The sequence below is a fragment of the Crocodylus siamensis genome, chromosome 3, assembly GCF_052110815.1.
Source record: "Crocodylus siamensis isolate JL-2025a chromosome 3, ASM5211081v1, whole genome shotgun sequence".
Lineage (NCBI taxonomy): Eukaryota > Metazoa > Chordata > Crocodylia > Crocodylidae > Crocodylus > Crocodylus siamensis.
The window spans coordinates 2042445-2069878 of NC_143397.1; the positions used below are offsets into that span (position 1 = coordinate 2042445).

The 27434-nt window shown below is 50.0% G+C and overlaps 1 protein-coding gene across 1 annotated transcript; it reads left to right on the forward strand.

Annotated features, from left to right (window-relative positions):
- On the forward strand, positions 1-27434 carry VCP (valosin containing protein). The gene is made up of 17 exons (XM_090037534.1): positions 1-158; positions 4299-4410; positions 6505-6677; positions 9725-9867; positions 12458-12588; positions 15738-15869; positions 16295-16397; positions 19058-19191; positions 19470-19605; positions 20852-20964; positions 21643-21807; positions 21926-22048; positions 23391-23603; positions 24076-24384; positions 25793-25948; positions 26312-26466; positions 26994-27434. The coding sequence occupies exons 1-17, from the start codon at positions 142-144 to the stop codon at positions 27097-27099; spliced, it is 2421 nt and encodes an 806-aa protein (XP_089893660.1). The 5' UTR covers positions 1-141; the 3' UTR covers positions 27100-27434.

Consider the following 27434-nt stretch of genomic DNA (forward strand, 5'->3'; position numbering starts at 1 on the left):
GTTGCTAGGCAGACTGCAGCGGGCGGAGCTTTCGCCGCCGATGAGTCGGCGCTGAGGCGCAGTCAGAGCCTAGCGCCCGCAGCTGCCGCCGCCAGAGCCCGAGCCCAGCCGTGCCCGCCGCCGCCCGCCGCCGCCGCCGCCATGGCCTCGGGATCCGAGTGAGTGCGGGGCCACCCCTAGGTCTCTCTTCCCCGCGCCCCGTTCCAAGGGGCCCCCGCGCATGCGCACTGCCTCGCGCACCCCGTTCTGAGGGCCCCCCGCGCATGCGCACTCCCCCGCACCCCATTCTTGGGGGTCCGCGCGCATGTGCACTGGCTCGTCCCCGCACCCCATTCCGAGGGGCCCCGCGCATGCGCAGCGCGGCCCGAGGCCTGGGCCCGATCCCGCTGTGTCATGCAGGCCCGGGAGGGGGGGCGGGGCCGGCGCTGCTCCGCCCCCAGGTGGGGGAGGGGCGTGCGGCCTAGGTCGTGGCCTTGTGTGTATGTCCCACAGCCTTGGCCTGCTCCTGTTCCCTGGGGGGTGCAAAGGGGGTTGTAAGAGCTGGTTTTGGCCCACACTGAGTCCACCCCCCTGCCCCGAGCAGGACCAACCCCAACTCCATCCTCCTTTGTCTACCCGGGTCTTCAACCCCACCCCCCCCAAGGATGGAGACTGCACCCCCTCCCCACTCTTCACCTCCCTCCTCCGGAGAAACTTCCTCCTCTTAACCTTGACTTTCTTTGCTGCAGCCAGAGCCCATTGGTTCCTATCCTGTCACCCGCCCCTGCCTCACAGTCTTCTTTGCAGCCCCCCAGCAGGGAGTCAGAGTCTGTCATTCGATCCCCGCTTCGGTCCGCAGACTTCAATAAATATTAGGTGTTCACCATGTGAATGGGTGGTCGCTGAGACGGCGTCTGTTTGGCCGTCCCAGTGCCCTGCCGGCGAGATGGGCACTCCCAGATCAGCTTTGGGGGGAAGCCGCGTTGCATGGTATTTCTGTAAAAAATATCCAGGGCGTCTTCTCCATTGAGAAACGGGTTCCTGGCACCTGGCGGGAGTGAGTCTGGTTGAATCGGTGTGAAACGGTTTACCAGCACGGAGAGGTTGAAACTCATTTCAGGTTCGTTACAGAAAGCCAGGTCTCCTCTGGTTCTGATGTAACTCTGTCCCATCTCTGGTACCCATGTGGCACCAGGCGAAGTTGGGGCGGGTTGCTGTCAGAAGAATGGCTAACCAGCGCTGGAAATGTCTCTTGTTTCCCCACGCAGTCTTGCTGTATACCACAGTGTGGCCTGGGTTTCATCACCGGTTAAAGCAACAGCTTTACCACAGGGCAGATGATCAGGCATAATTGTTAAGTCTTTTTTTTCTCTCTTTTTGGCAGACAGAGCTTCCCTTGTAAAGGCAGGGACAGAGGTCCCTCTTAATGGGGACCAGGAAACATGGGGTTTAGGACTGGGACATGTTCTGCCCAGAGCTGGGATTGGGCATTGGTTGGACTGCTCCGCTTGGCGGGGTTACGGCCTAACTCCTGGACTGTGCTAGGGAGAGGGATTGGCACGTGCTGTGCGCACTACGCCTCTGATCTACAAGTCTCTAAAATCAAAATGGCACACATGTTGCAGGCCACCATGAAAAAAGAAAGCGATGACTCGTCCGTTGGCATGGGGCTTTTTGGAGTTGTCAAGCTCTCGGTCCCTCTAATTCTCTCTGGGCGAAGCAACATTTTCACTTTCACAAGAAGCCATGATATGACCTGCCCGACTTCTCATTTCCTTTCTGTGCGCCCATTCATCCTCCACTGTGTTTCGGAGCTGAGGTGACTTGAAGCTGGCCCTGTTCGTCTGGATGAACACGTGCCATCGTTTGGCATCTTCCCCAATTGTTAGTGCACCTAAGCCTTTCACTTGCTGGAAGAGCTGCTGTGTACCATGTAACCTGCTTCATCTGGCTGGTAGAGTCTCTTCTGTCTGGATTGTGCAAGTTCAAAGTCCTTCAGTGTGAAAACTCTTTTCCTCTGATGAATTAGCTCATGTTGACTCAAGTTAGGTGTCACCTGCCAGTGTGTTGCTCAACCCCCAGTGTGCTGAATGATACTTGAGCCTTCTCACAATCCTTCCCGAGTTTTTCATTCCTCATCACTGTCTTGTCTCTGAGCTTCAGCTTGATGCCTGTTTCCTTTTCTGTTTTTGTAATGTATGTGTAATGCTGGCCCCACAGTACCAACCCCAGACTCCTGCAGCCAGCTTTTGTGTCCTCAGAGACAGGCTGTGATTTGCAGTGGTGCCTTGGGTTGCTCCAGGAGGTTGAGTCTTATCAGAAGGTCCTTAAGTCTACATGCTCTGTACAGGGGGGTCATGACTTGCATTCAGGACTCCTCCCTGGTTAGAGAGGACTGTATTCCTTCTATTGCAGAACTTGTGCTGGCTTTGTTCCCTGCGGTGATGTCACTTCGCAGCGCTCTCCATTAGCCAGCCTGAGGCTTGCCATTGATCATCTCAGTACCACAGCGAGCCTCTTTAGTTTCTGACTTACAGGATCTCTCTTGGCTCCATCAAGTTCATGGCTCTAAAGTTTGGCCACTCTGAACTTCCCATCCCCCAGAGGAGGTGTGGTGCATGCAGAGCCTGCATCTCATTAGCAAACCGGTTGTTTCACCTGATGAGCTTAGCTGGCTCCATAGCTTGTGCATCTTGGGTTGCTTGTTTCACTGTGTTATCACAGTCAGGACCACCTGGTTGGGCTGCTGCTGGAATCAGTCCCACCTACAGTCACAACCAGCAGCCTGCCTGTTTCTAATGAACATCTGTCTGGGAATTGTGTATGGCAGGTTCAGAGCATTGTGTTGACACTCCTCCCTTACCTGGAGAGTTGAGTGGAGCGATCCTGTTATGAAGGAGCTGAAACGCGCTGTGGGAAAAGTGACTTGTCCAGAGCTGCCCACACAAAGGCTCCTGCTTCCTGATTCCAGAGGGTTTTTCCTTTTAGAATAGCTCTGCCCCTTTCTCCTTGCTGAGTCCTGCCTCTTACCTCCTAATGCCTTGCTCAGGCAAGCTTCCCAAACTGTTTCTAGATGGGCCAGCTGCCTTCCTGTTCATCCTATGATAGTCTTTCTGAAGCATTAGAGTAGGGGGTCAGTGCCTCATTTGTTATCTGCTTTATCATTGCATTGGTGTGACAGTAAAATATTTCTAAAAGAGCCCCTGAGCCTGCAAAACAAAGCAACTGGTCTTCCCCAGGCAGCACTCTGCCCCACACCTGCCTGCTCCGCTCCACCTCCTCCCCTCCAGGCTGGGGCTCTCCAAGCTTCCAGTTGCCCATAATGGAGTGGTCTGCAGCCATCCTCTTGGTCCAATAAAAACCTCCTGGGATCCAACCCTGGGCTAAAGTGTGTTATTTTGGGGTGACCTTTTATTGGAACCAAGCCTGGCTGTGCATAATATCATTGCTCACTCATTTATGGTATCTCTGAACCATCCAGAGGTGTCAGCCACACATTTAACAACACAGCATTAAAATCCTGCCCTGCTCTTGTACCAGAACTGCCTGAAACTTTTGCAACCTTCTCCAGAGCGTGTATTCAAATTCCTTTCTCTTTTAATCAAGTATCTTTTGCTGGATGCATTATAACTTGAAACAAAAGCACTTTATAAATCTAATGTTTCACCCTTTTTTGGCCCTCCTGCTTTTTCAGTTCACTCGGCGTGGACAGGACAAATGAAGTAGTTGGTTTCATTTCCCTTTCTCTAAGGTGCTAGTGAATGCTGCAAGGAAGCTTTTGCTGTTTTCCTGGATGCTTGCAGCAATACATAAACATTTCTACTGTATTTGCTAGCCTTCCCCAAGCTAAGCTCCAGTCCTCATCCAATTTGAACTGTAGCATTGTCCTGTAACTCCTCTTTAGCTGTGATTTGTGACCAAATGGGTTCTACCCGGTTGGCTGCATCCATGATATTCCTTTACATATTATTGCAAATGTTAATCTTGCTACAATACCTTTGTTTTTAGGCAAGTACATTCCAGTCAGGAACACTTTACTGAGCTTTACCTGTTTTCTTAACTGTCTTCATAGCTCTTTTAGTTCCGGGTTAATAATGTCCCTGAATTAATTTTCATACAGAAGATGTTCTTGGTACACCTCTTGCATTAGTTATCCTGTAAAGGTATTATTCTTTGCCTTTCAAAACCAGCATAACTTCTAACAGGCAAAGTAACAAAAAGAGTTTATAGCTTGTGTAGAACAAGGAAAGCAAAGTAGGGTATGGCTAGAAAAGGAGGAGCCGTGTCCAAGCTAAAGAGTCCTGTGTTTTCCTTTTCAGTTCTAAAGGAGATGACTTATCAACTGCAATTCTGAAGCAGAAGAACAGACCCAATCGGTTAATTGTCGATGAAGCCATCAATGAGGACAATAGCGTTGTGTCACTGTCCCAGGTATGTTTCACATAAAGCTAAAAATTATGTACTTGTTATGTGCATTATGTCTTGTATTTTGGTCTGAAACTCGATATTTGGTGAGGGGTTGAGCATGAGTTTACTCCATGTAAAACGGCACAAAAGCTTAAGGGGAAACATAACACTTGAGTGGTGCTGGGTAGAAATGAAAAGGAACTGTCTTCTTGTCTGTAAGTGTTTTCATCAAATATTGTGATTCTAAAAATAATGCTAGTGGTCAGTCGAACAGAAGACCTGGCCCAGCTTCAAGGCTGGCAATTGGCCTGCCATAGTTTCATAGTTTCTAGGGTCGGAAGAGACCTGAGCAGATCATCTAGTCCGACCCCCTGCCATGGCAGGAAAGAGTACTGGGGTCAAACAACCCCAGCAAGGTGTTCATCTAACCTCCTCTTAAAAACCCCCAGGGTAGGAGCCAGCACCACTTCCCTTGGAAGCTGGTTCCAGACCCTAGCCGCCCTGTCTGTGAAGTCGCGCCTCCTGATATCTAGCCTAAACCTGCCCTCTGCCAGCTTGTGACCGTTATTCCTGGTCACTCCTGGCAGTGCTCGGGGGAACAGGGACTCCCCCAATGCCTGCTGATCCCCCCCTGACTAAACAGGCCACTAGATTCCCCCTCAGCCTTCTCTTTTGGAGGTTGAACAGGTTCAGGTCCCGTAGCCTCTCCTCATAGGGCCTGCCCTGCTGTCCCCTCATCATGCGAGTGGCCTCCTCTGGACACTCTCCATGCTGTCGACATCCCTCTTGAAGTGTGGCGCCCAGAACTGGATGCAATACTCCAGCTGCGGCCTGACCAGTGCCGCATAGAGGGGGAGGATCACCTCTTTGGACCTGCTCGAGATGCATCTGTGGATGCAGGACAAGGTGTGGTTGGCCTACCTGACTGCGTCCCCACACTGCCGGCCCATGTTCATCTTGGAGTCAGTGATGACTCCAAGGTCCTTTTCTGCCTCTGCACTGACGAGAAGGGAGTTCCCCAGCCTGTAGGTGTGGGGTCTTTCTCCCCAGGTGCAGCACCTTGCACTTGTCGGTGTTGAATCCCATCCTATTCTCATCCGCCCACCCTTGTAACCTGTCTAGGTCTGATCGTAGCCTGTTGCTTCCTTCTAATGTGCTTAGGTCCACCCACATCTTAGTGTCATCAGCAGATTTGAACAGGTGCTTTTTCCCCCTCATCCAAATCACTGATGAAGATGTTGAACAGTGCGGGCCCGAGGACCGAACCCTGCGGGACCCCAGTGCCCACGTCCTTCTGGGTTGAGAAGGACCCATCCACTACCACCCTCTGGGTGCGGCCCTCCAGCCAGTTGGCGACCCATTTGACTGTGTGGGTGTCTACACCACAGCCCCCCAGTTTTTTAATGAGAACGGGGTGAGAGACAGTGTCAAAAGCCTGCATCTAATGATCTGGTGATCTGATCGTAAAAGGCCACCAGGTTGGTCTGACAGGACCTGCCACTGATGAACCCGTGTTGGTTGCCCCTAAGCATGCAGTCCCCAGCTGGCCCCTCCTGTATGTGTGCCAGAATAATTTTCTCGAACAGCTTGCCTAGGATCGAGGTCAGACTAACCGGCCTATAGTTTCCAGGGTCCTCCTTCCTCCCTTTTTTGAAGAAGGGAACCACGCTGGCCCTCTTCCAGTCCTCCGGCACCACTCCAGAGCACCACGAGTGCTCGTAAAGCCGTGCCAGGGGACTTGCAATGACCTCGGCCAGTTCCTTTAGAACTCTAGGGTGGAGCTCATCCGGACCGACTGACTTGAATACGTCCAGCCCCTCCAGAAGCTCCCTAAGTCGTTCCTCGCTAACCCGTGGCCCAGGTGTGCCTCCCCCGGGGCCCGAGGGGGACCCAGCAGGGAGGTGGCTGTCCTGGTCCCTACTTAGGAAGACGGGGGCAAAGAAATTGTTAAACATATTAGCTTTGCCATCTGGTGTGACGACCAAATTTCCCAAGTGTATCCTGTGGCACTTCATGACTTGTTCAGCACCTTCACTGTCAAAATGTAACACTTAGATCAGGTCGTTTTCTCTAAGACCATTACATTTCTGCTTACTCTAATGTTGTCATTGTTCACAGGCAAAAATGGATGAATTGCAGCTGTTCAGAGGAGACACTGTTTTGCTAAAAGGAAAGAAGAGGAGAGAGGCAGTCTGCATTGTCCTGTCAGATGATACCTGCTCAGATGAGAAGATCCGCATGAATAGGGTGGTTCGCAACAACCTCCGAGTGCGCCTGGGTGATGTGATCAGGTGAGGGCTCCTTTGCCAGCTTGGTGAATCTTCATGCGTTAGCTAAGCAGTTTGTTTTAGCTGGCCTCGTGCTAATTTGGTCAGTAACCGAGAGTGAGTCTTCAGTAAGTACACAGTGTCTCTTGGAGCACATCCTGTGGCTGGGGTTTTAATTTGGTTGACTTTGAACCACGCTGCCGGCTCAAATTTGTATAATGCAGCTGGTATCTTCCATTTTTGAAACTGCATACATGGCTTGGGAACACAAGTCGTACTACTTAAATGGTTTGAAAACTCAACCCCCCACCACAGGAAATTCCTCTTCTAAACTTTAAAGGTTAACCATCGCATTACACCACACCAGGTTTTAAACAGTCTAAGCATTTATAAAAATCTCAATGATAGTTCACTCAGGAGTGGTTCACAATATCATCATTTCCTTTACGAAGTCTGTAGTTCAAGCCCTGAGCTTGCACATGCGATGCAGCAATAGAAGCACCCGTGAAGTGAAAGTGAAAGCGACTGCTAATCTTTTTCATTTTCAAAGCTGATGCACGTGTAAAACAAATTGCTTTAATGTTGAAAATAGGTCAGGATATCAAGTTCATTCCAGTTTTAATTGAAGGGGTTGTAACTCTGGCAGAGATGCTGTGGAAGCCCTGATGCTTGACTTGCAAAGTGGGCCAGAGAAGCACAATGCCATATAGCATAGGCAGCAATGCTGTGTTGACCAGAGAGCTGGAAGAGATGACTTGGAGGGAGTGTCTACCAATGGCTTTAAAGCACAGCAATGTGCTCTGCAGGCTGTTGGCTGCTGCTACTTCAGTGTTCCTAATTCAGCCCTCCAGAAATGTTTGAGGGAACCTTGAAACTCCTGCTGCTTTCACAGGATTTTCAGGCATGACGTCTTGAGTACTTCTCAAGCTCTGCAAAACAGATGTCCTCCGAAGTTCATGGAGCAGAGGAAATAGGAGTTTGTCACGGTCAGAACAGTGCAGTTGGAGAAGGGTGATCGTGGTTTGGCACTTCTTCAAAAGCTAGTGCCTTCCCCATCAGTTCATTCATGTCCTAAACTTCCAAATCTTCTACATCTCAGCAGGTAATCTGTTGTGTCAGACCATTTAGTACCACCTTAGACCCTGTGCAGTGGCTCTACTTGATGCTTTGTCCTTAACTGTATGGAAGCTTTGAATCCTCCTTGATCTCAAGGTTTGGACAGGGCTGATCCTGCCTCAGACAAGGGTTGAACTAGGTGACCCCTGGAGGTCCCTTCCAGTCTTACTTCTCTATGACTCAGGTTTTTCCTTGCTCATTTCCTTTGCTTGTAAATTGCTTGTTGCATTTCTTACTATAGCCTTGCTTCTGCTGTAATCTCGATTCACGCATTGTTCATTTCCTGATTCATTGTCTCTACATTTCTTCCTCCTCTGGGGCACTTGATCTTTTCCTTCACTATTCAGCTTAAAACCTCTCTAAAATAGAGGTTAAATGAGTATGAGAAGCTATCAAATATTTTCAAGAATGTAGAATACAGCAAGGTTTGGAAAGGCTCAGGCAAACACTAATGTTCTATCTATGAGCTTCCCTCTACGTCGGATTGTTAAGTATCTGGTTACTAGCTGATTACTAGAAACTAGGATCTTCGTTTCACAGCGCTACAGATGCTTTTGCCAAGGTTAGCAGTGGGGACTTAGCTCCCTGGTGTTGGGGGGTGGGGGGATGAGGAGGGGAGGAGTTTCCATCAGCCCCATTCTTCGCTCCTTTATGATCTGGTCTGCTGCTGCTGTTGACACACAGTAGCTGATGAGTATCCCTTGCTCAGAATGTACAGATGGATAACTAGGAATGGGAGCAGATATCTGCCCAACTTTAGTCTGCTGCTTGCTAAGGAGTCTGTGGAGGAAGAGCAAGAAGCTCGGTTCTCCCAACAGTCAAAGTTCTAGGGGTGAACTGATAAAGATATTTTTTAGGGCCGATACCGATGGAGAGCAGTGTCTGGCTGGTCAGTCTGTTTGGGGGGGAAGGGGCATGGTGGGGGCAGATCGAGGCCCCCCTGTGGTGAGGGAGGGAGTGGGGCTGGGGCTGCACAGACAGAGTAGGGCAGGGTGTGGGATGGCGCCACAGGCAGCTTGGTGGGGGGTGTCTCTTGCTGCTGCATGCACCCCAGGGGAAGTATGGGGAGCATGTGCCCCCTGGATCTGTGCATGGGGCGAAGGTAGGCCCAGGTCTGTGCCGGTGTCTTCCCGGTGCAGGGGCTGGGCCAGGGCTATGTTTGAGGTGGGCAGCGTTGACGCAAGGGGGGGCTGCAGCCACCCCGAAATTTGCCATACCCCCTCCTCAGCGCCACTGACTGCCCCGAGTGCAGCGCTGGCCCAGCCCCCTTGTCAGGAAGAGGCTGGTGCAGCCCCTGTGTCTGCAGCGGGCAGCCTGCCCTTGCCCCACATGGATCTTGGGGGCATGTGCCCTCCATGCCTCCCCTGGGAGTGCATGTAGTGGCTGGAGTAGTCCTCCTGCCCCGGCTGGGCAGCCCCTGCCGCAGCCCTATTCCTTCACTGTGGGGATCCTGCCCCAGCCCTATTCCTTCACTCAATCTTCCCCTTCCCCTACACAAACTTCCTGGCCAGATACTGCTCTCCAAGCTGCCAAGCTGTGTTCCTGTCTGCACGTATGCTCCGCATGTGCACATGCATATGGCATTTGTTGGCGATGTTATTGGCCACATCAGCCAAAAAAAGCTGATTGTTGATAATGCCAGTTTTCCTTTCATTGGTGCCAGTACGATATGGACCAATATATAGGTGCACCTCTACAGGGTACAGAAGGTGGCGAGGAGTGGAGAAAAGGGAACAAAGTGAAAGCCAGAGCTTGCGGAGGCAAAAATGGAAAGGGAGTCATGGTCCTCAGTGTTGGCACAGTTTTCTCTTCCTCATATGTTGCCCATAGTTTTCACCAGGGCCTTGGGGTTCGTCCCTTTGTTGTACTTGTGTCTCGTTTGAGGCCTCAAAGGTCCTTCCCAAGCCCTGCAGGTAAAACGAGCAGTATAACTTACCAGTCTGCTTGCATTTCAGCATCCAGCCTTGCCCAGATGTGAAGTACGGCAAACGCATCCATGTGCTGCCAATCGACGACACAGTAGAGGGGATCACAGGAAATCTGTTTGAGGTCTACCTTAAGCCATACTTCCTGGAAGCATATAGACCTATCAGAAAAGGTAATAGCCCATGCTGCTAACATCCCCGGGGGCAAAAAAGTAGTGAGACTAACAGCAAGGAGAAAAGTTCTAATGCTGAAAAGCCTGGTTGTATACATATGTAAATGGGGGTGGGATGTGACTCTGAGGGGCATCTTTGTGATTAGGCGTGCAATTTCTTATCTGGATTCCATGAGTTTTCCCCCCAGCTGCTTGGCTCGCAATAGCATACAGTCCGCTCAGCTACAGAGTGTGTGCTGCTGTTCAACTGCTGATGTCCAGGGCAGGAGAGGATCATAAAAATATGAAGTGAGGTGGGCAGGAAAGTTGTCAGGCTAACATACAGTTTGGGGGTTACAGATTTGGTTGAGGAAGGGAATAGTAGAATAGACCTGCCTAAAGTATTTGCCTTGGAACCGTGTGACATCTCAATTCGGACACAAAATCCATATGCCATGCATTAAATGCTGGGAAACTAATAGAGTTCAGTGGACTCATTAATGGAGTTGGTGTTTTTCTATTGAGGTCCCCCAGAGACTGGTTCTTGGCCCTTCGCTTGTTAATGACCTGGAAGAAAGCATAACCTCAAAAGTTTGGATGATCCAGAGACTAGGGGAGTGGTAGATAAATGCAGTGAGGTCACGAGCCCTTGTCAGTTGCGTGTGAAAATACAAAACATTTCAGTATAACTAAATATAAAGAAAGTCATGCCTCTTGGAGCAAGAAATGGAAGCTATGCTTCAGAGAGCAGGGCCTCCGCCCTGGGAAAAATAATTCTTAAAGATGTAGAGGTCATAGTGGAGCTGAGGTTGACATGAGCTGCCAATGTGAAGCTTTGGCTAAGGCATCTGATGTGGTCCTTAGATGTATGAACAGGGGTATCATGCAAGCAGTTTTTCTTACTCTGTTTGGTTTTTGATATGGTATCCAGATATAGTATCTACACTTGATAATTTGAAGAAGGTTTGTTGAAGAGCCAGGGGAATCATGACATGTCTCTCATATGTCATGAAATCTATAAATGCCACTGGCAGGATAAAAATGTGATTAATAGATGGCTCTTCAGTTTAACAGAACAAAGTATAACTGGATCCAGTAGCAGAGGGTTGAGGTTAAATGAGTCAGACTAGTAATAATGTGCACACTTTTAAGTGAAGGGCTGTCATGGTTGAATGAACTCCACCAGGGGACTGTCCATCTGTAGGGGATGTTTATGCCGTAGGGGACTCTCTCCATCGAGGGCAATTTCAGTCAGGGTTGGGTGTCTTTGGATCTTCTCTGGCTATGCCAGAATGGATTCCAGACACAGTGTTGCCTGCCCTGCTCAGGAGTTAAGCTAGACGATCTCTACCGTCCCTTCTGGCCTTAGAATCTATGAAGAGTCCACGCCAGGGAAGTGGAGAGGAGAATACCGCCCCCTACCAAGGAATCTGGCCAGTTGTGCTTATTGCGTGCATTAAACCTTGCATACAGCTAAGCCAAACACCATTTGTGAAGCAGGGAAGTTCCCTCTTCTGGCCAGGAGTTCCCTTTTCTCTGGTTAGTGGTGAGGAAAGAGAGAAGCTCCAGAGGCTGTCTTCTCTTACATGCTGAGGGCATGCCTGCTTATGCTTGCTCATGAGAGGTAGGCTGGGGTTCCTCCATGGTAAATGCCAATGGGTATGCTCTTACTTCATGCAAGGAGCTTTTTCCTCGATGAATGGACCAGCTACCTTGCATTTAGCACAGAGGAAGAGCGTGTGCGCTGGCAGTTACCACAGAGTAACTACCCTGCTGTAAATTCACACCCTATCTTGCAAACCTTGTATATGTATGCCCTTGGTGTTGACAATAAAAGAGGATGAGGTGGTGGCCTAAGGAGATGGGTAGGCAGGAGGGCGGTAGTAAGGATGCACTTCCACACCTGAACCTCAGCTTTTGGTAGTCACTTGTATTGCCACCAGGGTCAAAAAGTATAGGGTGCATTGGTTGGTTTGACTCCCTCCAGGAAGAGTCCAGCCTTTTTGGGGGGTTGGATCCTGGCCCTCAGGTGGAATCAGCTCCTTTCAGATGGTTTTTGAAACCAGGTGTGTTGGCTTCTCTTTAGCTTCCCATTGACTGTCAGTTGGGTTGATGCTTTCAGTCTTGATGTAGCTGTCCCTTATTTCCTCTTGTAGCTGCCTGTCCTTTAGTTCCCGAGTTGGATTTTGCATGGCCAGGGAGCTGTACTGGGGATCTGTAGTCTTCACCTTGGGAGCTGGCAGGCTACAGTCTGCCATCACACAGAAATCAGAGTGTAGACTCTACCTGGACCTCATCTGGACAGGGCGTTTTGGCATCCTCTAAGCAGAAAATGCTTCTCTCCTCTGCCTTTCACCATGTTCCTGCTCCAAATTATGGGAACATTAACCAAGCAGGAGGCAGATTGGAGCTGTGACAGCTGTGGAGCATGCTGCATTTGGAATCAACACAGCATTGGCAACTGGTAGCTACAGGTTCCTTTGTGCTTTCTGGTCTAAGCAACCTCTGTCCTGTATGTCCTCCCTGGGAATGGTGCTGGTGGGGGTGGTGTGAGGGTTGACATTGTGCTTACTGGCTGCTATGTGGTACTGAGACGTAGTACTTCTTACAGGAGACATCTTCCTGGTGCGTGGAGGGATGCGTGCAGTGGAGTTCAAAGTGGTGGAGACAGACCCCAGCCCTTATTGCATAGTGGCTCCAGATACCGTGATCCATTGCGAAGGGGAGCCCATCAAACGAGAGGTGAGCTGAGTCCTGGCATAAGATCCTTCCCACTTACCCTTTCTGCGGCAGAAAACCTGTTCATGGAGGAGCTGTGAACACACTCAGTGGCTATTGATAAAATCCAGTTTTGGGGTATAAGCTGCTAGGGGCATGTTCTTCTTTGATCTTCTTCTCCTTCCTATAGGGAGGAGGTATTTATATGGTTAAGTTTGCCATGAGATTCTGCACTTTACTGTTTCATATTTGATAACGACCATGCATGTGGCAGTGCTTAATGGATCTTCTGGTTCAAAACTTTTAGTTGCCCATAGCACACGGCACACCCAGAATGAATGGCCAGATTCCCATCTCTTCCTCTTGCGGAAAGAGACAAGTTAGGGACCTTAAAAAAAGAATTCCAAAAAATATTTTTAAGTTCCAAACTTGAGATACTTTGGAAGGGGCCTGAACGTCTGTTCACCAGAGCACCCCAAGGGATGACGAGGTTGAATGGTCATAAACTACTGCAAGACCGTTTCAGGCTGGACATAAGGAGGAATTTCTTTACTGTCCGAGCCCCCAAGGTCTGGAACAGTCTGCCATCGGAGGTGGTTCAAGCACCTACTCTGAACACCTTCAGTAGCAAACTGGATGCTTATCTTGCTGGGATCCTATGACCACAGCAGACTTCCTGCTTTTTGGGCGGGGGGCTGGACTCGATGATCTTCCGAGGTCTCTTCCAGCCCTAATGTCTATGAAATCTATGAAATCTTTGGCATGCTCAGCACTTTCTGTAATTGGCCCCCTTTTGAGTTGGGCATCCAAAGTCCAAGATTCTCAGAATCTCAAGTCACTCCTGAATGTCTTTGGCATTTCTGCATAGAGGGTAGCAAGTGTGAAGGTGGTAGGCAGGTGGGCCTGGCTCTCATCAGGCAAGCACCATCATAGGCACTGAGAATTTGAAGTGTAAGCATTCACTGTTGATAGTGCCCATGCTCACTCACTCGCTCAGCTGTTTTCTGAATATATGTCCAAATATGATAAATAAGGAGGGTTGAGTTCAGAGACTTGTGATGATGCCATCAACAGTGTGGTTTCTGAACAGTGGGCTGAGGGGTGTTAGTCACAGCTGGCTGTACTCACCAGCAGTATCTGGTGTCTTTGCCTTCCACAGTGTGTGAGAATTAGTAAAATGTTGCAAATAAGGAGCTGATTGCCTGCTAGCCAAGGCACTGAGTGCTGTGTCATACTCCTTGAATAGTAGCTGATCCTTGGCATGTGCCTACTCTCATGAAACTTAGCAATGATCAACTGCTTAGGGAGGCCGAACAGGCAATGAGAGAGGCAGAATTAATAGGTGTCTTCCCACCAATGCTTAAAAAGTTACCTGAAGTTTTGGAATTGTTTGGACATCTGCCTCCAGCATTAAAGTGTGTTGTTAGGTCTCGCTTTGCTTTGACGTTGTACTATGGACCCACTTGGCCTGTACTTAGTGCAGAGCTGATCTTTGTGCTCTGCCAGGCAGGAATAATCCCAGAATAATCCTTGCTGCAAATGTTCCAGCTGTGAGACTCGGTGATGCTTGTGTTGTGTTCACACCGCGGGTTTGCCTGCACTACAGGAGCAGCGTGGCCCAGCACGAATGTTCCTGCTTACACACTCCAGACCTGGAAACCAGCTGGCGAGACCATTCCAGGGTATCTGTCAGTGGCTACTCTCAAGACCATGGTCTTCAGCCTGCTTGAGAACAATCTCTGGCAATGACTCTGGAGAGGCCTCGCCAGCATACGGGTAGGTTTGAAGTGGGTCGGTGAGGTCCCTGGGCACATCTGTGCTGGGACACACTGCTGCCCTGGTGTGGACCTAGATTGGGAGCTGGGATAGTGGGGCTCATGGCAGCATAGTAGAGTGGTGGTATAAAACCTAAGTGTTCAGCCAATTCCTGTCTTGATGCTGCCTCTGGCAGCTACCTCTGTGGCCCACTGAAGCAACATATACCTCGGGTCGGGACTGTGCTGTAAGTGTGGGAAAGCCGAGGGCTTAAGTACAGATCTAGTTCTGGGAAGGGAAGTGAGCTGATGGGGCAGGGCAGTTAAAGCTGGAGTTGGCTTCTCAGTCTTCTGCTGTTTTGCGCCAGGTTGGTAGCAGCATCCATGGTGAGTGATGAAATGAAGGGTGCCAGTCGCCTCTGACCCTTGCACTGAGAAGGTGCCTGTTCAGGGAGTTGGGAGTTTGGGCCGAATACTACTTAGCAGGGCATTTTCCTCTTGAAGCCAGTCACAATAGTTGGCCCTTGCGCAGCCCACGTGGGGTAGGTGGCTGCTGGCCCTCCCTGTTCTCCAGTCAGGAAAGTGCAGTTGGAGAAACAGACTTAGACAAGGTTAGAGAGGGAGTCATGGAGCTGGGAGCCCTTGAATGCCCCAGTCTTATTTCTCTGGTAAGCCTCTAGTCCAGTGATTCTCAACCTGGGTGAGGGGGCACCCTGAGATGCCAGATCCTTTCAAGGGTATTGTGCAGTACGAGATGAGTACAGGCCTGGCCATTTACCCCTCTTCTTGCAGAGGGGCTGGGGAGGTAAACACTGTAATAAATAAGCTAATTTTAGAAATTGCCATTGGCAGTCCCTAATGGGTGAGGATGATTGTCTCCCATGCTTGCCTTTATCTGTGGGTCCAAAGACAGCTGACCAGGCCAATCCAGAATCGACAGGTTCTTCTGCAACTCAAGCACATGTTTCTGTGTAGGGTGGATAGCATCTGGATTCCTGATTTGGTCCACGACATGCTGTTTCTACCACTCCCACTTCTGTCTCCTGTTGTCATTGTGAGGTTTCCAAGTACTAAGATCCTTGCAACAAGCTCTTCCTCCATTTGGGATGGTCCCAGGCGATAGTTTCTCACGAGTTGATGTGGAAGTTGCATTTTTTCAAGTTGGTCTTGAAGATGTCCTTGAAGCCCTTTCTCTGCCCTCCTCTTGAGCATTTGCCTTGGCTGAGCTGGGAGACTAAACAAGCTAGTTTTAGAAATAGGGTGCTGTTCAATTCACAGAAGTTATGGAGGGGTGCCCTGAGTCTAAAAAGGTTGAGAACCACAGCTCTAGTCTCGCTGGGGATTCCTAGGACCTAGCTGGCTAAGGAGACTGAACAACTCTTGCTTCCCTTAGGCACTAATTATTTTCCCTCCTGGCAGGATGAGGAGGAGTCATTGAATGAAGTGGGCTACGATGACATTGGAGGCTGCAGGAAGCAGCTAGCTCAGATCAAGGAGATGGTAGAGCTCCCTCTCAGACACCCTGCTCTCTTCAAGGCCATTGGTGTGAAGGTAAATATGTTGCTAGTGCTCTGCATGTCTGGTGACTCGTTTTGTGCTGCTAGTCTCTTCTTTGGTCCTGCCAGTAGGCTCTGAGTGGGTAGCCTGTGACCTTTCTTGCTGCTCTGCAGGACCCTAGGATTTCTAACACAATAACAAGCTGGAAACTGTAGCCTGTGGCCTAGTGCTTGTCCCTCTGTGGACTAGTTGGAAGGGCAGTGTTTTGCTTTGGAGAGCCCAGCTAATTAGTGGGCAGCCTTTTGTTTCTGTGCAGCTTTAACATCTTTCCAGCCCTAGTTTTGAAGGATTTTAGGAGTGCTGATGACAGCCCATTACTGTTGCATGAGCTTGCATCAGAGCTCTGAAGCATTCTCCACATACCCTTCAGGTTCCAAGTTTAAAATTAGCTTACTAACGCAGCCCCTTCTTGCCCTCAGCCTCCCCGTGGGATACTGCTGTATGGTCCCCCTGGCACTGGTAAAACCCTGATTGCTCGTGCAGTGGCCAATGAAACTGGAGCTTTCTTCTTCCTGATCAATGGTAAGTAAATGGCAGGAATGTCTTCTGCCCAAAAACTCCTTTATGCCAATCACAGGAAACATTCGTTTGGCTCTGGGTAACAGGAAGCATTGAAGCTGCTTTTGAAGTGCCCTCAGCAGGGTAGATCCGCCTCAACTGAAGTGTTTTCTTACCTGTTTCAGACATGTCTCCTGAGATTTCCAGCTGAGAAGCCTCCAGAGTGTCAGTTTAGAGTGATCTAAAATCTTGTGGATAAGAATTGTAAGGTGGTTTGGATTGAGGGCGCCCAACTCTCCATCCATGAGTCCAGTTTTTTCCGTCTGCCTGAGGGTGTTGATAGCGAGTGTGGGTGGGTTGGGGCTCAAACACCTAGCTCTGGAACATGTCTGGAGGGAGTCCTAGCTTCTGCTAGTTGTGGCATTCAGGAGGTGTTCATAAGTGACTGTCTGGCTGTTCTCCGAGTTTGTTCTTGATGCAGGGAGTTGTTCTTGCTTCAATCAACTTCCACTAGGAGGCGCTTTCCCCAGAGCTGTAATTAGAGCTTCATGCACTAGTGAAAGGGGCAAAACTTCTAATTAAGCCCCTTAACGTGATCACCAAAGGCCCATATCTGTATGGGCTGTGGTGCATGGTTTATATCCAGCAATGTCCTGGTAATAGTCAGATCTTTCTCTTTGCTCAGTCTCCTCTTCTTTGGGCTTAAGACTGTAGCTTTTTCACAGATCTCAGATTACTTCAAATAGTCTTGAGAGTGAGAGCAGGAGAAGGTGCCATGCTGTATAAGGGGCAATGTGGGGAAAACAGCCCTAGTCTGACTCTTCACTTCACTTTTTTTTTTTTTAAGGGCCAGAATATTTAAACATTAAAATCCTTTGGGTATATGTGATAAACCTACCCAGTCTAGGTGCTGAGGGGATATCTGGGCACAGCACCTGCCCTTTCTCTAGAGCAGTGATTCTCAACCAAGCTGCCATGGCACTCTAGGGTGTCCTTAGGTCTTTTTGGGGTGTCGCATGGTGTTAGCACCATTAGGTTTGCAAACAAGATTCGCAAGATAAACCCAGAGCTTTCTGTTTGAAATCCATAGTTGTGATCTTTCTGACTTCTTTGCAGCAGAAAGGCTGCTCTGTTGTGTTTCTGCAGTCAAAAAAGAGTGAAAGCTAAGGGCTGGCATATTCCAAGGGGGTGCCTAGAGCAGCATTTTTCAACCCGTGAGTTGTGACCCAAAAGCAAGTCACAAGAATATACAAAAGAGTCATGAACAAACTTTAAAAATGGATCCTCTTTTAAAGCAGAAAACATGAGAAACTGGGTTTTTCCTTGCAGGCTGGCAGAGTTCCAGCCTGCAGAGGGCTGCTTCGGGCCCCCCGTACCCCACATCCACTCCCTGCCCTGCATATTGGGGGCTGGGGGGGCAGCAGGTCAGGAGTGAGGGGCACTGGTAGGGCCAGGGGGCTGTTTTCTACTTGAACTATTTGCTGGGTCGGGACTGGCCATTGATGTTTACAAATGGGTCGTGGGACCAAAAAGGTCTAGAGTCTGTCTAGGTTGAGAACCACTGCCCTAGAGGCATGTTGCTGCTGTTCTGTCCTGCTTAGTGGGTGGTTTTGTGAGTCCCAAACATGGAACAAGGTGCTGCTATAGGATAGGAGGGTACATTGAGAGAGCAGTAGAAGTGAGGCACGCTTGGCACCTGCCTGCATGCTGCATCTGTCTCCAGTCACGACTGACAGTTCCTTTGTTTTAACCAGGAAATTCTGGCCATGTCTGAAGAATATTCTGTCTTGGGGATCCGTTGCAGCCCCGCTGTCATGGTAGAACCCAGACGGCGAGTCTGTAACACTTTCCACTGTTGCAGGAGATCTTGTCTCTTTCCCTCCCCTTCTCAGGGGAACAATAGCCTTCTGGGACTCAGGTGTTTACAAGAGGGCTGTCCTAGTTGAAGTCTGCTCGGTGTACAAAGGAAGATGCGGTTTAGAAACTCATTTGTTTTAGGAGCCTAAAGAAAAGAAACCTGACCTTTGTTGTGCAAACCATGTAGTCAGAAAGCACCTGTGTTTGATTCCTCTTCTTCTCCCATCAATTTCTTGACCTTGTAGTTTTATGTCTAGAGAAGTAAGTAGCCATGTTAGTCTGCAGTCAGGCAGAAGGCAAGGTAGATTTGCACCTTATAAGTTAACTGAATCAGAAGTGCGTAAACTTTTGTGAGCAACAGCTCACTTTGTCAGATGCTAAGAGTGGAGCAGGCTATCACGAGCTGTTGCCTTGAAGGTGTAGGCATCTCTGATTCAGTTCATTCATAAGGTGCAAATCTACCCTGCCTTCTGCCTTGTAGTTTGGTCACTTTTCTTCTAATCATTGCCATCACAGGGAGCCCAAAAGAGGGGAGAGGGTGACATCAAGGAGAAAGGAAAGTTAGTATCTCTTATTCAAATAGAGCGTAGTTAGCTGGTTTGGGATTTTCCTGGCTGACGGCTGAAAGCAGTGTCACTTTCTTAGATATGTTGCTGCAGATTCAGGGAGAAATCCTGGTCTTCATCTCCAATTTGTTTTAAAAAAAAGTGCAGAATCCTTGCAGACGAGTCTTGGCCTTTTCTCAGTGGAATGAATGATCTGGTTGTATGTCCCGGTGGCTAGTTGTCTCCTATCCCAAGTGACATCATCTTGCTTCTCTATTGCAGGTCCTGAGATTATGAGCAAGCTGGCTGGAGAGTCGGAGAGTAATCTGAGGAAAGCCTTTGAAGAAGCTGAAAAGAATGCTCCTGCCATCATCTTCATTGATGAACTGGATGCCATTGCTCCAAAGAGAGAGAAGGTAAATGAGGAGTCCCGTTTCTGCAGTGCCTGGCTAATGACAGCTGGACTGACACTTGGTATCTGAATGCGGTATAAATGCAACACCCTAACCTCCTGCTTGGGTTTCAGTCAGAGTGAGGAAGAATCACAGACTTGGATGGGCACGCAAGATTAGGCTTCCTAGGAGCGTGAGGATTTTGCTAACATCTGCTCTAGGGCAGCTGCTACACAGGATGGTGTTGCAGGATCATTTGTGTCTGATCTCTTATAATTGCTGTTTGCTCTTTTTCTTGGTAGACACATGGAGAGGTGGAACGCCGCATAGTGTCTCAGCTGCTGACTCTGATGGATGGCCTGAAGCAGAGAGCACATGTGATTGTTATGGCAGCGACCAACAGACCTAACAGCATTGACCCAGCCCTCAGGCGATTTGGTAACTGGCCTTGCACCCTTTTGTTGTCCATTGCTTTGTTACAGCTTGTTGTTTGCACATTCTCTTGTTGGGAGCATGAAATGATTGATCAGCAGCTCAAATGCCAGATGCTGTTGTGGGTGTGATTTACCAGCTTGCTCACACACCTGTTCAGTGCCTCACTTCAAACTCAGCTGCTTTCTTTCAGCATTTCATAGTGTAATCTCTGCTGGAAGGTTATAAATGTAGGAGGTTGCCAAATGCCTTAATGACAGCAAATCCCATGCTAGGGCCTGGCCTCTGTTTTGTGAGCCCGTCTTCCCTGACTGTTTACTTCCAAACAGTATTAGCCAGAAACCCTGAGGATGCTTGATACACCACTGTGGCTGGGCAATAACTTAAGGATGGATCCTTAATTTAGAATCATAGAACACAGAAAAGGAGGGTTGAAGGGAGCTCAGGAGGTCACATCTAGTCCAATCCCCTGCTCAAAGCAGGACCAGCCCCAACTAGAGCAGTAGCCTTCAAATTACCCCGTCTTAAAATGAAATGCTGGGACATGGCTGGGGAATTTCAGGCCTGGTTTCAGCACCTGGTGCCAAGAATAAATGTCCCCTTAGGAGGAGCAGCTTGTACAGATCTGCATTGCAGACTGCTGGAACTTGAATGGGCCAATGGCCAGTTAAATGCATAACTAGCCTGCTGAGCAAGCAGTTCTGATGGTTGGTTGGGATTGGGGCCTACATTTGCCCTAATTGTTACTGCAGCGGTACCAGTCAAATCAAGAGCCCTTTTTTGCCAGGCTGTGTAACATTAAGCGTGCACAGCTGTGATACCCCATGAATGGCACTCTGGAGAGTTCTGAGAGACTTCAGTCTGCTTCTGAGTACGTATGTGTTTCCTGCCTGTGATGTGTATACACAGGTTGCAGTAAAAGAAATGGGTAAGGGGAAGACTTACCTTCACCTACATATAAGTTGGGCTGTTGGACTGCAGAGGACTGTTGCTAGGTTTCATAATTCCCCTTGTTCTGTTGTCTTCTGTCTAATTAGACCCATATTCTCACTTCCCCTGACTGGCTGAGTCCCTCCTTCTCAAATTGCCAGGATTCTCTGTAGCATCCCTTACTGTAGGTATCCAAGTGCTGGGTTTCTTGGAAGAGGTGTCTGGCCCTGGCCTGCTCTTCAGTGGGGCTGGGGACAGAGGAAGGCAGGAACTGGTACTTGCCTGGTTCCAGAGATGTCAGTGTGCATGTTGTGCTCCCCAGGTCGTTTTGACAGAGAGGTAGATATCGGTATTCCTGATGCCACGGGACGCCTGGAAATCCTGCAGATTCACACAAAGAACATGAAGCTGGCTGATGACGTGGATTTGGAGCAGGTTAGTAACATGTTTCCTAGAAACGTATCTGTGCGAGCACAGGCAGATACTCAGTAGCCTGTGGATGAGCAACAGATGAGCTGTAGCAGTTATGACTGTCACACACCAGTATTTGGCAGGGCAGGAAGGGGTATGTGGGGAATCTTTGGTCACTAGCAGTAGTGGTATGGTTAAGAGCCACTGTGAATGTGGGTGAGAGGGGGGCCATGCCAGAACTGTATGAAATGAATCTGCAGTCACCTGATTCCAGGAACATCTTGACACTAACCTTGGGTTTTACCATTTTGGCTGTCCCATAAGATGCCAAGAATAAGAAGGGCCACATCAGATGGAGCGATCTGAATGTTTGGATGGGGCTGGTGTTTGTGGGAAGCGCACTGGCTATTCTACCAGTCCAGGGAACAAATCATTCCAGTCTTCAAAGCTGTAATTTTAGAACTCGTATTTACCAGTTCTAGATTTCTTTTCTGCCTCTTCTGTCAGAGCCACTCTCTCTTCTGAACAGGGTGATACAGGCTCATCTCATTGACAAGAGAGCAGCAAAGTTCCTGTCCTGTCCTGCCTGTTCTATGGCATTTCCTACTGATTGCATTGATGGCTAGAAGATGAGCACAAACTGCCATTGTGAAGGGTTCCCTTTTAGATTTCTGTGAGTCACGCCTGATGCTTGGCTTTCAGGTGGCCAACGAGACCCACGGCCACGTTGGTGCTGACTTGGCTGCTCTCTGCTCAGAAGCTGCTCTTCAGGCCATCAGGAAGAAGATGGATCTCATAGACTTGGAAGATGAAACTATTGATGCTGAAGTGATGAACTCCTTGGCTGTCACCATGGATGACTTCAGGGTAATGCAGAGATGCTCAGTTTTCCTTCTTGAAAAATCTGTGTCTGCCCATTTCTTGCTTGGAGCCAGCGAAATGCAGTGTGCTAGAATTCACGCAACCCTCTTTTTGTCTCTGCTAGTGGGCTCTGAGCCAGAGCAACCCCTCAGCTCTGCGGGAGACAGTAGTCGAAGTGCCCCAAGTTACCTGGGAGGATATTGGTGGCCTAGAGGATGTCAAGAGAGAACTCCAGGAGCTCGTACAGGTAAGGTGGTGAGGAGCGTGTGTGAGAGAGAGAGAGAGAAAGAGAGACCAGGTCCTTGTTTTAGTTGCTCGTTTAAAGGGTCTACAAAGATTCCTATATCAGCTGTGTAGGAAGAAAGTTACCTATAAATAACAATAAACGAAACAGGCTTGGATAGCCCACTAGCTTAGCAGCTCCATCAGGCTAGTGTGGTTAAGACCCACCAGTTTCTGTAGCCGGTGATGCAGAAAAGTGTGCCTAGCACCATGTGTGGCTGCCTCACTGTTCCCAGTCTGCATGACCAAGTACCTGGTCACAGCTGGGGATGGGCTGTGGCACACGTCCTGAGCTGAGGCTTGAACCCTTGCCCCTGTAGTTCTAGTGAGCTGTTTTAACTGGTTTTCTGCTGTGCTTCTAGCTTCCTAAAAATAGCTCCTGACTAAAGATCAATCCCACAGGCCACTTTCCCACCACAGGTTTTCATCTGTTATTGACTCAACTTCCTGCTGTTTCCTGTCCATGTAACAGTTGAGCCTGTGCAGAGCTGGTTGACTCAACTGGTGCTTCTCTGTAGGTGTTGTGGGTGCTAGTAGGGACAGAGATGTTGGTCTGAGGGAGTCACTGGGGTTCTTGCTGTGTTCTCTGATGTGGACATGAGTGCAGAATCTCAGTGTAGGCACAGCCTTTACATCCCAAGTGCCTGTTCCCAGCTGTTGGACTGGCAGGGCATGTGAAGTAGTCAGGAGCTTTGTATCTGTGTGTGCAGAGCAGGCAGGTGAGTCACCAAGAATTTTCCAGCATCTCGTGAAAAATATTGTCCCTGACGTTTGTGCCAGTCCCAAGGTGCCAAAGTCAGGATCTCCCACATGCCACTGCCTTCAGTTGCAGGGTGCCGTAATTGAGGCTGATGCTGAGGAAACGTCACTGTCCTCTTGTTAAAAGCACCTGACATCTCTTGCCTGTGCTTCTCTGGCTTTACCATATTCTACCTTTGGTTGCGTTTGAAGTGAGACAGAGCCATCTGCTCTTGCAGGCAGATATTCCCAGTTCAGGCACTTTGGCCGTCTCAGAATAGATAGCCAGGGTGGAGTGCACTTTCCCTCTTAAATTTTTAGGCAGACTTGCAGCCCAAGAGCAGGCTGTGGTACGCAAGAAGCTTGCCCTGCTTTCTACCCAGGCAGTGCATACGTGAGATGTTTCCAGGGTTCTTCAGGGCCCAGGTGATGCTTCACCTTCCTGAGACATTGGCTTGAAAACTCTAAAGGAAACCAGCTTTTAGACTCCCAGCCAGCAGGGTCCAGGGCAGGATCTGGCTTGACTTGTTACACAGCCAGGACTCACCTGAGTTTTCTCCCTCCTTTAGTACCCTGTGGAGCACCCAGACAAATTCCTCAAATTCGGCATGACTCCCTCCAAAGGGGTCCTGTTCTATGGGCCCCCTGGCTGTGGTAAGACGCTGCTGGCTAAAGCCATTGCCAATGAATGCCAGGCAAACTTCATCTCCATCAAGGGGCCGGAGCTGCTCACCATGTGGTTTGGTGAATCCGAGGCCAACGTGCGTGAGATCTTTGACAAGGTAAGTGGCTTTGCTGTTGACCCTGTGTGTCCTCCCCAGAGTATCGCCCAGCCTGTGGCTCCAGGGTAGGCTGACTGTTGTCACGCAGCCTGGTGTAAACAGGAGCTGTTATCCTGACATTAGAGAATGGGCCAGCTTTCCTGTAGTAAGAGTCCGTCTCTACCTGGTTTGCTTCTGACCCTACCAGAGCCTGTGCCTATTGCACGATAGATGTTCAGATGTAGTGATGTGGAATAAGGACCCAGTGCTGTGGAAGGCTCTCCCAGTCCCCCACAGCTCTGTCATGAGGTATCCTGTTAGCCACTAATTCGTGTAAGGTCCCACAGCAGCTCTGCACCATTGGTAGGCCTAGCAGCACTCCAGTGTGCCTGGCACGCACAAACAAATGTTCTTTATGGTTAGGGGCTGTTTAGTATGGTTCTGGCACTTGCAGTGGGAGGCGCTGAGGGACCATGTGCATTTGCCTTTCCAGGCCCGCCAAGCAGCTCCCTGTGTGCTCTTCTTCGATGAGCTGGACTCCATTGCAAAGGCCCGAGGTGGGAACATTGGGGATGGTGGTGGCGCTGCAGACCGTGTCATTAATCAGATCCTGACCGAAATGGATGGCATGTCCACCAAGAAGAACGTATTCATCATTGGTGCCACCAACAGGCCAGACATCATCGATCCAGCCATCCTGCGTCCTGGCCGTCTGGATCAGCTCATCTACATCCCCCTGCCTGATGAGAAGTCCCGGGTTGCTATCCTTAAAGCCAACCTGAGGAAGTCACCTGTTGCCAAGGCAAGTTCCGAGCTCTGTGCTAGACGTTCTCTTGTTGATTCCTGGAGGAAGCACACTCAGCAAGGGTGAGGGGAGAGGGAAACTGGAGGTGGGGAGGTAGTTTTAATTTGACTCCTTGGGATGAGCTGCACATCATTAAAGGACTGATTGTTCCTAACCCATCACTGAAGAGCCACAGCCTCTGCCCCAGCCAGCAGTGAAACCTGCCTGATGTAGTCTGGGAAAGGGAAGGAAATCCATCCGGATCTTTTGGCTCTCGGGGCCAGGTGAATGGTATGGGGCCAGTCTCTGGCCTGGATTGGGCCCAACACAGCCTTGTCTGGCCCCTGCATGCCAGGATTGGGCACTGGGGCCCTGTGCTGCCCACACTTGGCCCTGTATGCCCAGATCTTCCCCACACACCCAAGTTTCGACGCTGCACCACTCTGTGCCCCCAGTCAAGTGCTCTGGGCCATGCTATCAAGCCCACAGGGCTCCCCACATGTCCAGGAATTTGGCAGTCAGCAGTGCCACCACTCCCCACCCCCAAATTTTTGGACCTGTGGGAAGCCCCACATGCCAGATGACCCAGTGCTGGAGGCTGTGGCCATGGCCTGGGGGTTGAGCACCCTAATCTAGGTTGAAGGAAAATGGTTACTAAAAATGAAGACGTGATGGGGAGGGACTGGCAGATGAATGAAAAGTCACAACAATAATTGATGAAATAGCCTTGCAGGATCAAGCAGGAGACAGCAGAGCTGCCATCCCTGCCCCAGGCACATGAAACATGTCAGACCCTCATTGGGATCTCACGCCGTATTTACCCTCAACTCACAGAGGTCCTGTGTTCTTGGCAGTTCTCTGGTGTTCATTCAGGAACATTGTTGCTGCTGAGAGTGCAGAAAGGTTCTTGGAGCAAGGCAGGGCAGGGTATTGCTTCAAGGATGTGTTCTGGGACTGAATGTACACCTTGCTGGGGTCGTTTGACCCCAGTACTCTTTCCTGCCATGGCAGGGGGTCGGGCTTGATGATCTACTCAGGTCCCTTCCAACCCTAGAAACTATGAATGGGGCTTCCATGCTCCCCTGGAGCTTGACTATTGTGTTACCATTGCACTGTGAGCCAGTGCCCTAAATGTTTTGCTGTAAGAGGCCATCAAACATTGTACTGATTCAACCCCTGGTGCTGCCATCTGAACAGAGCTCTTATGCAGCCTGCCTTTCCCTCCAGAATGGGTGCTGCAGAGGGACTTGTGGCTGCAGATCCAAGTTTTTAGTGGGCATGCAGGGAGGTAGCCAAATGGTAGAGTTTACTTTCCAGCCACAGCCCAATTGTAAGCAGGCAGCTGGCTACCTTCAGGACCTGTGGCAGATCCTTGGTCTTACCAGGGAACATAACATGTGAAGGAGACCTGCCATGTTCTCTGCAGGACGTGGATCTGGAGTTCCTGGCTAAGATGACCAACGGTTTTTCCGGAGCTGACCTGACAGAGATCTGCCAGCGTGCCTGCAAACTGGCCATCCGTGAGTCCATTGAGAGTGAGATCCGGCGGGAGCGTGAGAGGCAGACCAACCCCTCGGCTATGGTGAGTGCAGCTGGCTGAGCCCCTCTGGGGTGGGATGCTGAGCTTGTCTGGGTTTGTGGCGTTCGGGGTAGCAACGCCTCGCTCTGAGCAGCCCATGAGGTCAGCATGGTGCCTTTGTTCTTGCAGCTGTGGGTAGAGTAGGCTTCCCCGATGACCCAGGCAGGATATCTGTGAAGAGAACTGTTCCCTGACTTCCTGGGGGATTTTCTTCTCTGCTGCTACATCCCCTCTCCAGTCCCTCCCTTCCCCTGGATCATAGTGCTGACCTGAGAGGGGTGCTTGGAAGGCTGGTGAGGAAGCATTGCTTGCAACAGGTGCCTGGGCTGGGGGGTGAGCCATGCTTCCATTCTTGCCCTGTTGCAGGAAGTGGAGGAGGATGACCCTGTCCCCGAGATCCGCAGAGACCACTTTGAGGAGGCCATGCGCTTCGCTCGCCGCTCCGTCAGCGACAACGACATCAGGAAATATGAGATGTTTGCACAGACTCTACAGCAGAGCCGTGGCTTCGGCAGCTTCAGGTAAGAGTGAAGGGGCCCAGGGCGTGCAGGCATATAGCTGGGCTCCCAAAGACGGATGCTTCAGACACAGCTGCATGTAGCTATGCTCTTCAGCTGGGCCTGGCTTGGGCAGGGGCATTAGTTGGAGCTGGGCTTGCTTCGAGCAGGGGGTTGGACTAGATGACTTAGTACGGTCCTTTCCAATCCTAATTTTCTATGGTTCAGTGATTCTGTTCTACCTGTCTCCCCTCACCGTTGAATCTGGTTACAGTGGTCTTGTTCCCCGTGCTAGGCCCTGCCCTGTTAAACTGTACCCATGGCAGGCTGGGCTGTGTTTTCAGTGGCAGGGGCTGTGCTGGGGGCTTGTTTGGGATGACACTGTGTTACAGGACTCTGCTCTTGAGGCAGGCAGGATCAGCAGCAGCGCAAGTCTCTCTTGCTTGCTGGCACTGTAATGTTCTGTGGCTCGAAGTCTAGGATTTGGGTAGAGGGTAAGGGCTGTGCTTCTAGGAAAAACCTAAGCGGTCTCTTCTCTTCCTCCCTGGTAGGTTCCCATCCGGTAACCAGGGAGGTGCTGGCCCAAGCCAAGGCACGGGAGGTGGCAGCGGCGGCAATGTGTACAGCGAAGACAACGATGATGACCTCTACGGGTAATGCGCTGTCCTTCGTGGACCAAACCCCAACCAGGCCACGTTGTACAGGGAAATCCACCGTTCAATGGACTCTCGGCTTCTTCATTCCTCAGTCAGAACAGTAGCTGCGGTCAGACGTTGCACAGGGGAGGTGCGTGTTGCGAGCAGGATGCGATGCAAACCAGTGTTGGTTTGGGAGGCAGGCAGTGAATTAATGAGGAGGGGAACTGACTTAATTTCTGAGAAATTTCTGTTCTAGTGTACGTGGCAGAATCAGCAGCTTTAGCAATGGGTACAACGCTAGCCTGTATAAACCCACAAAAAGAATAAAAAAAGAATAAAAATCCCAGAAAATTC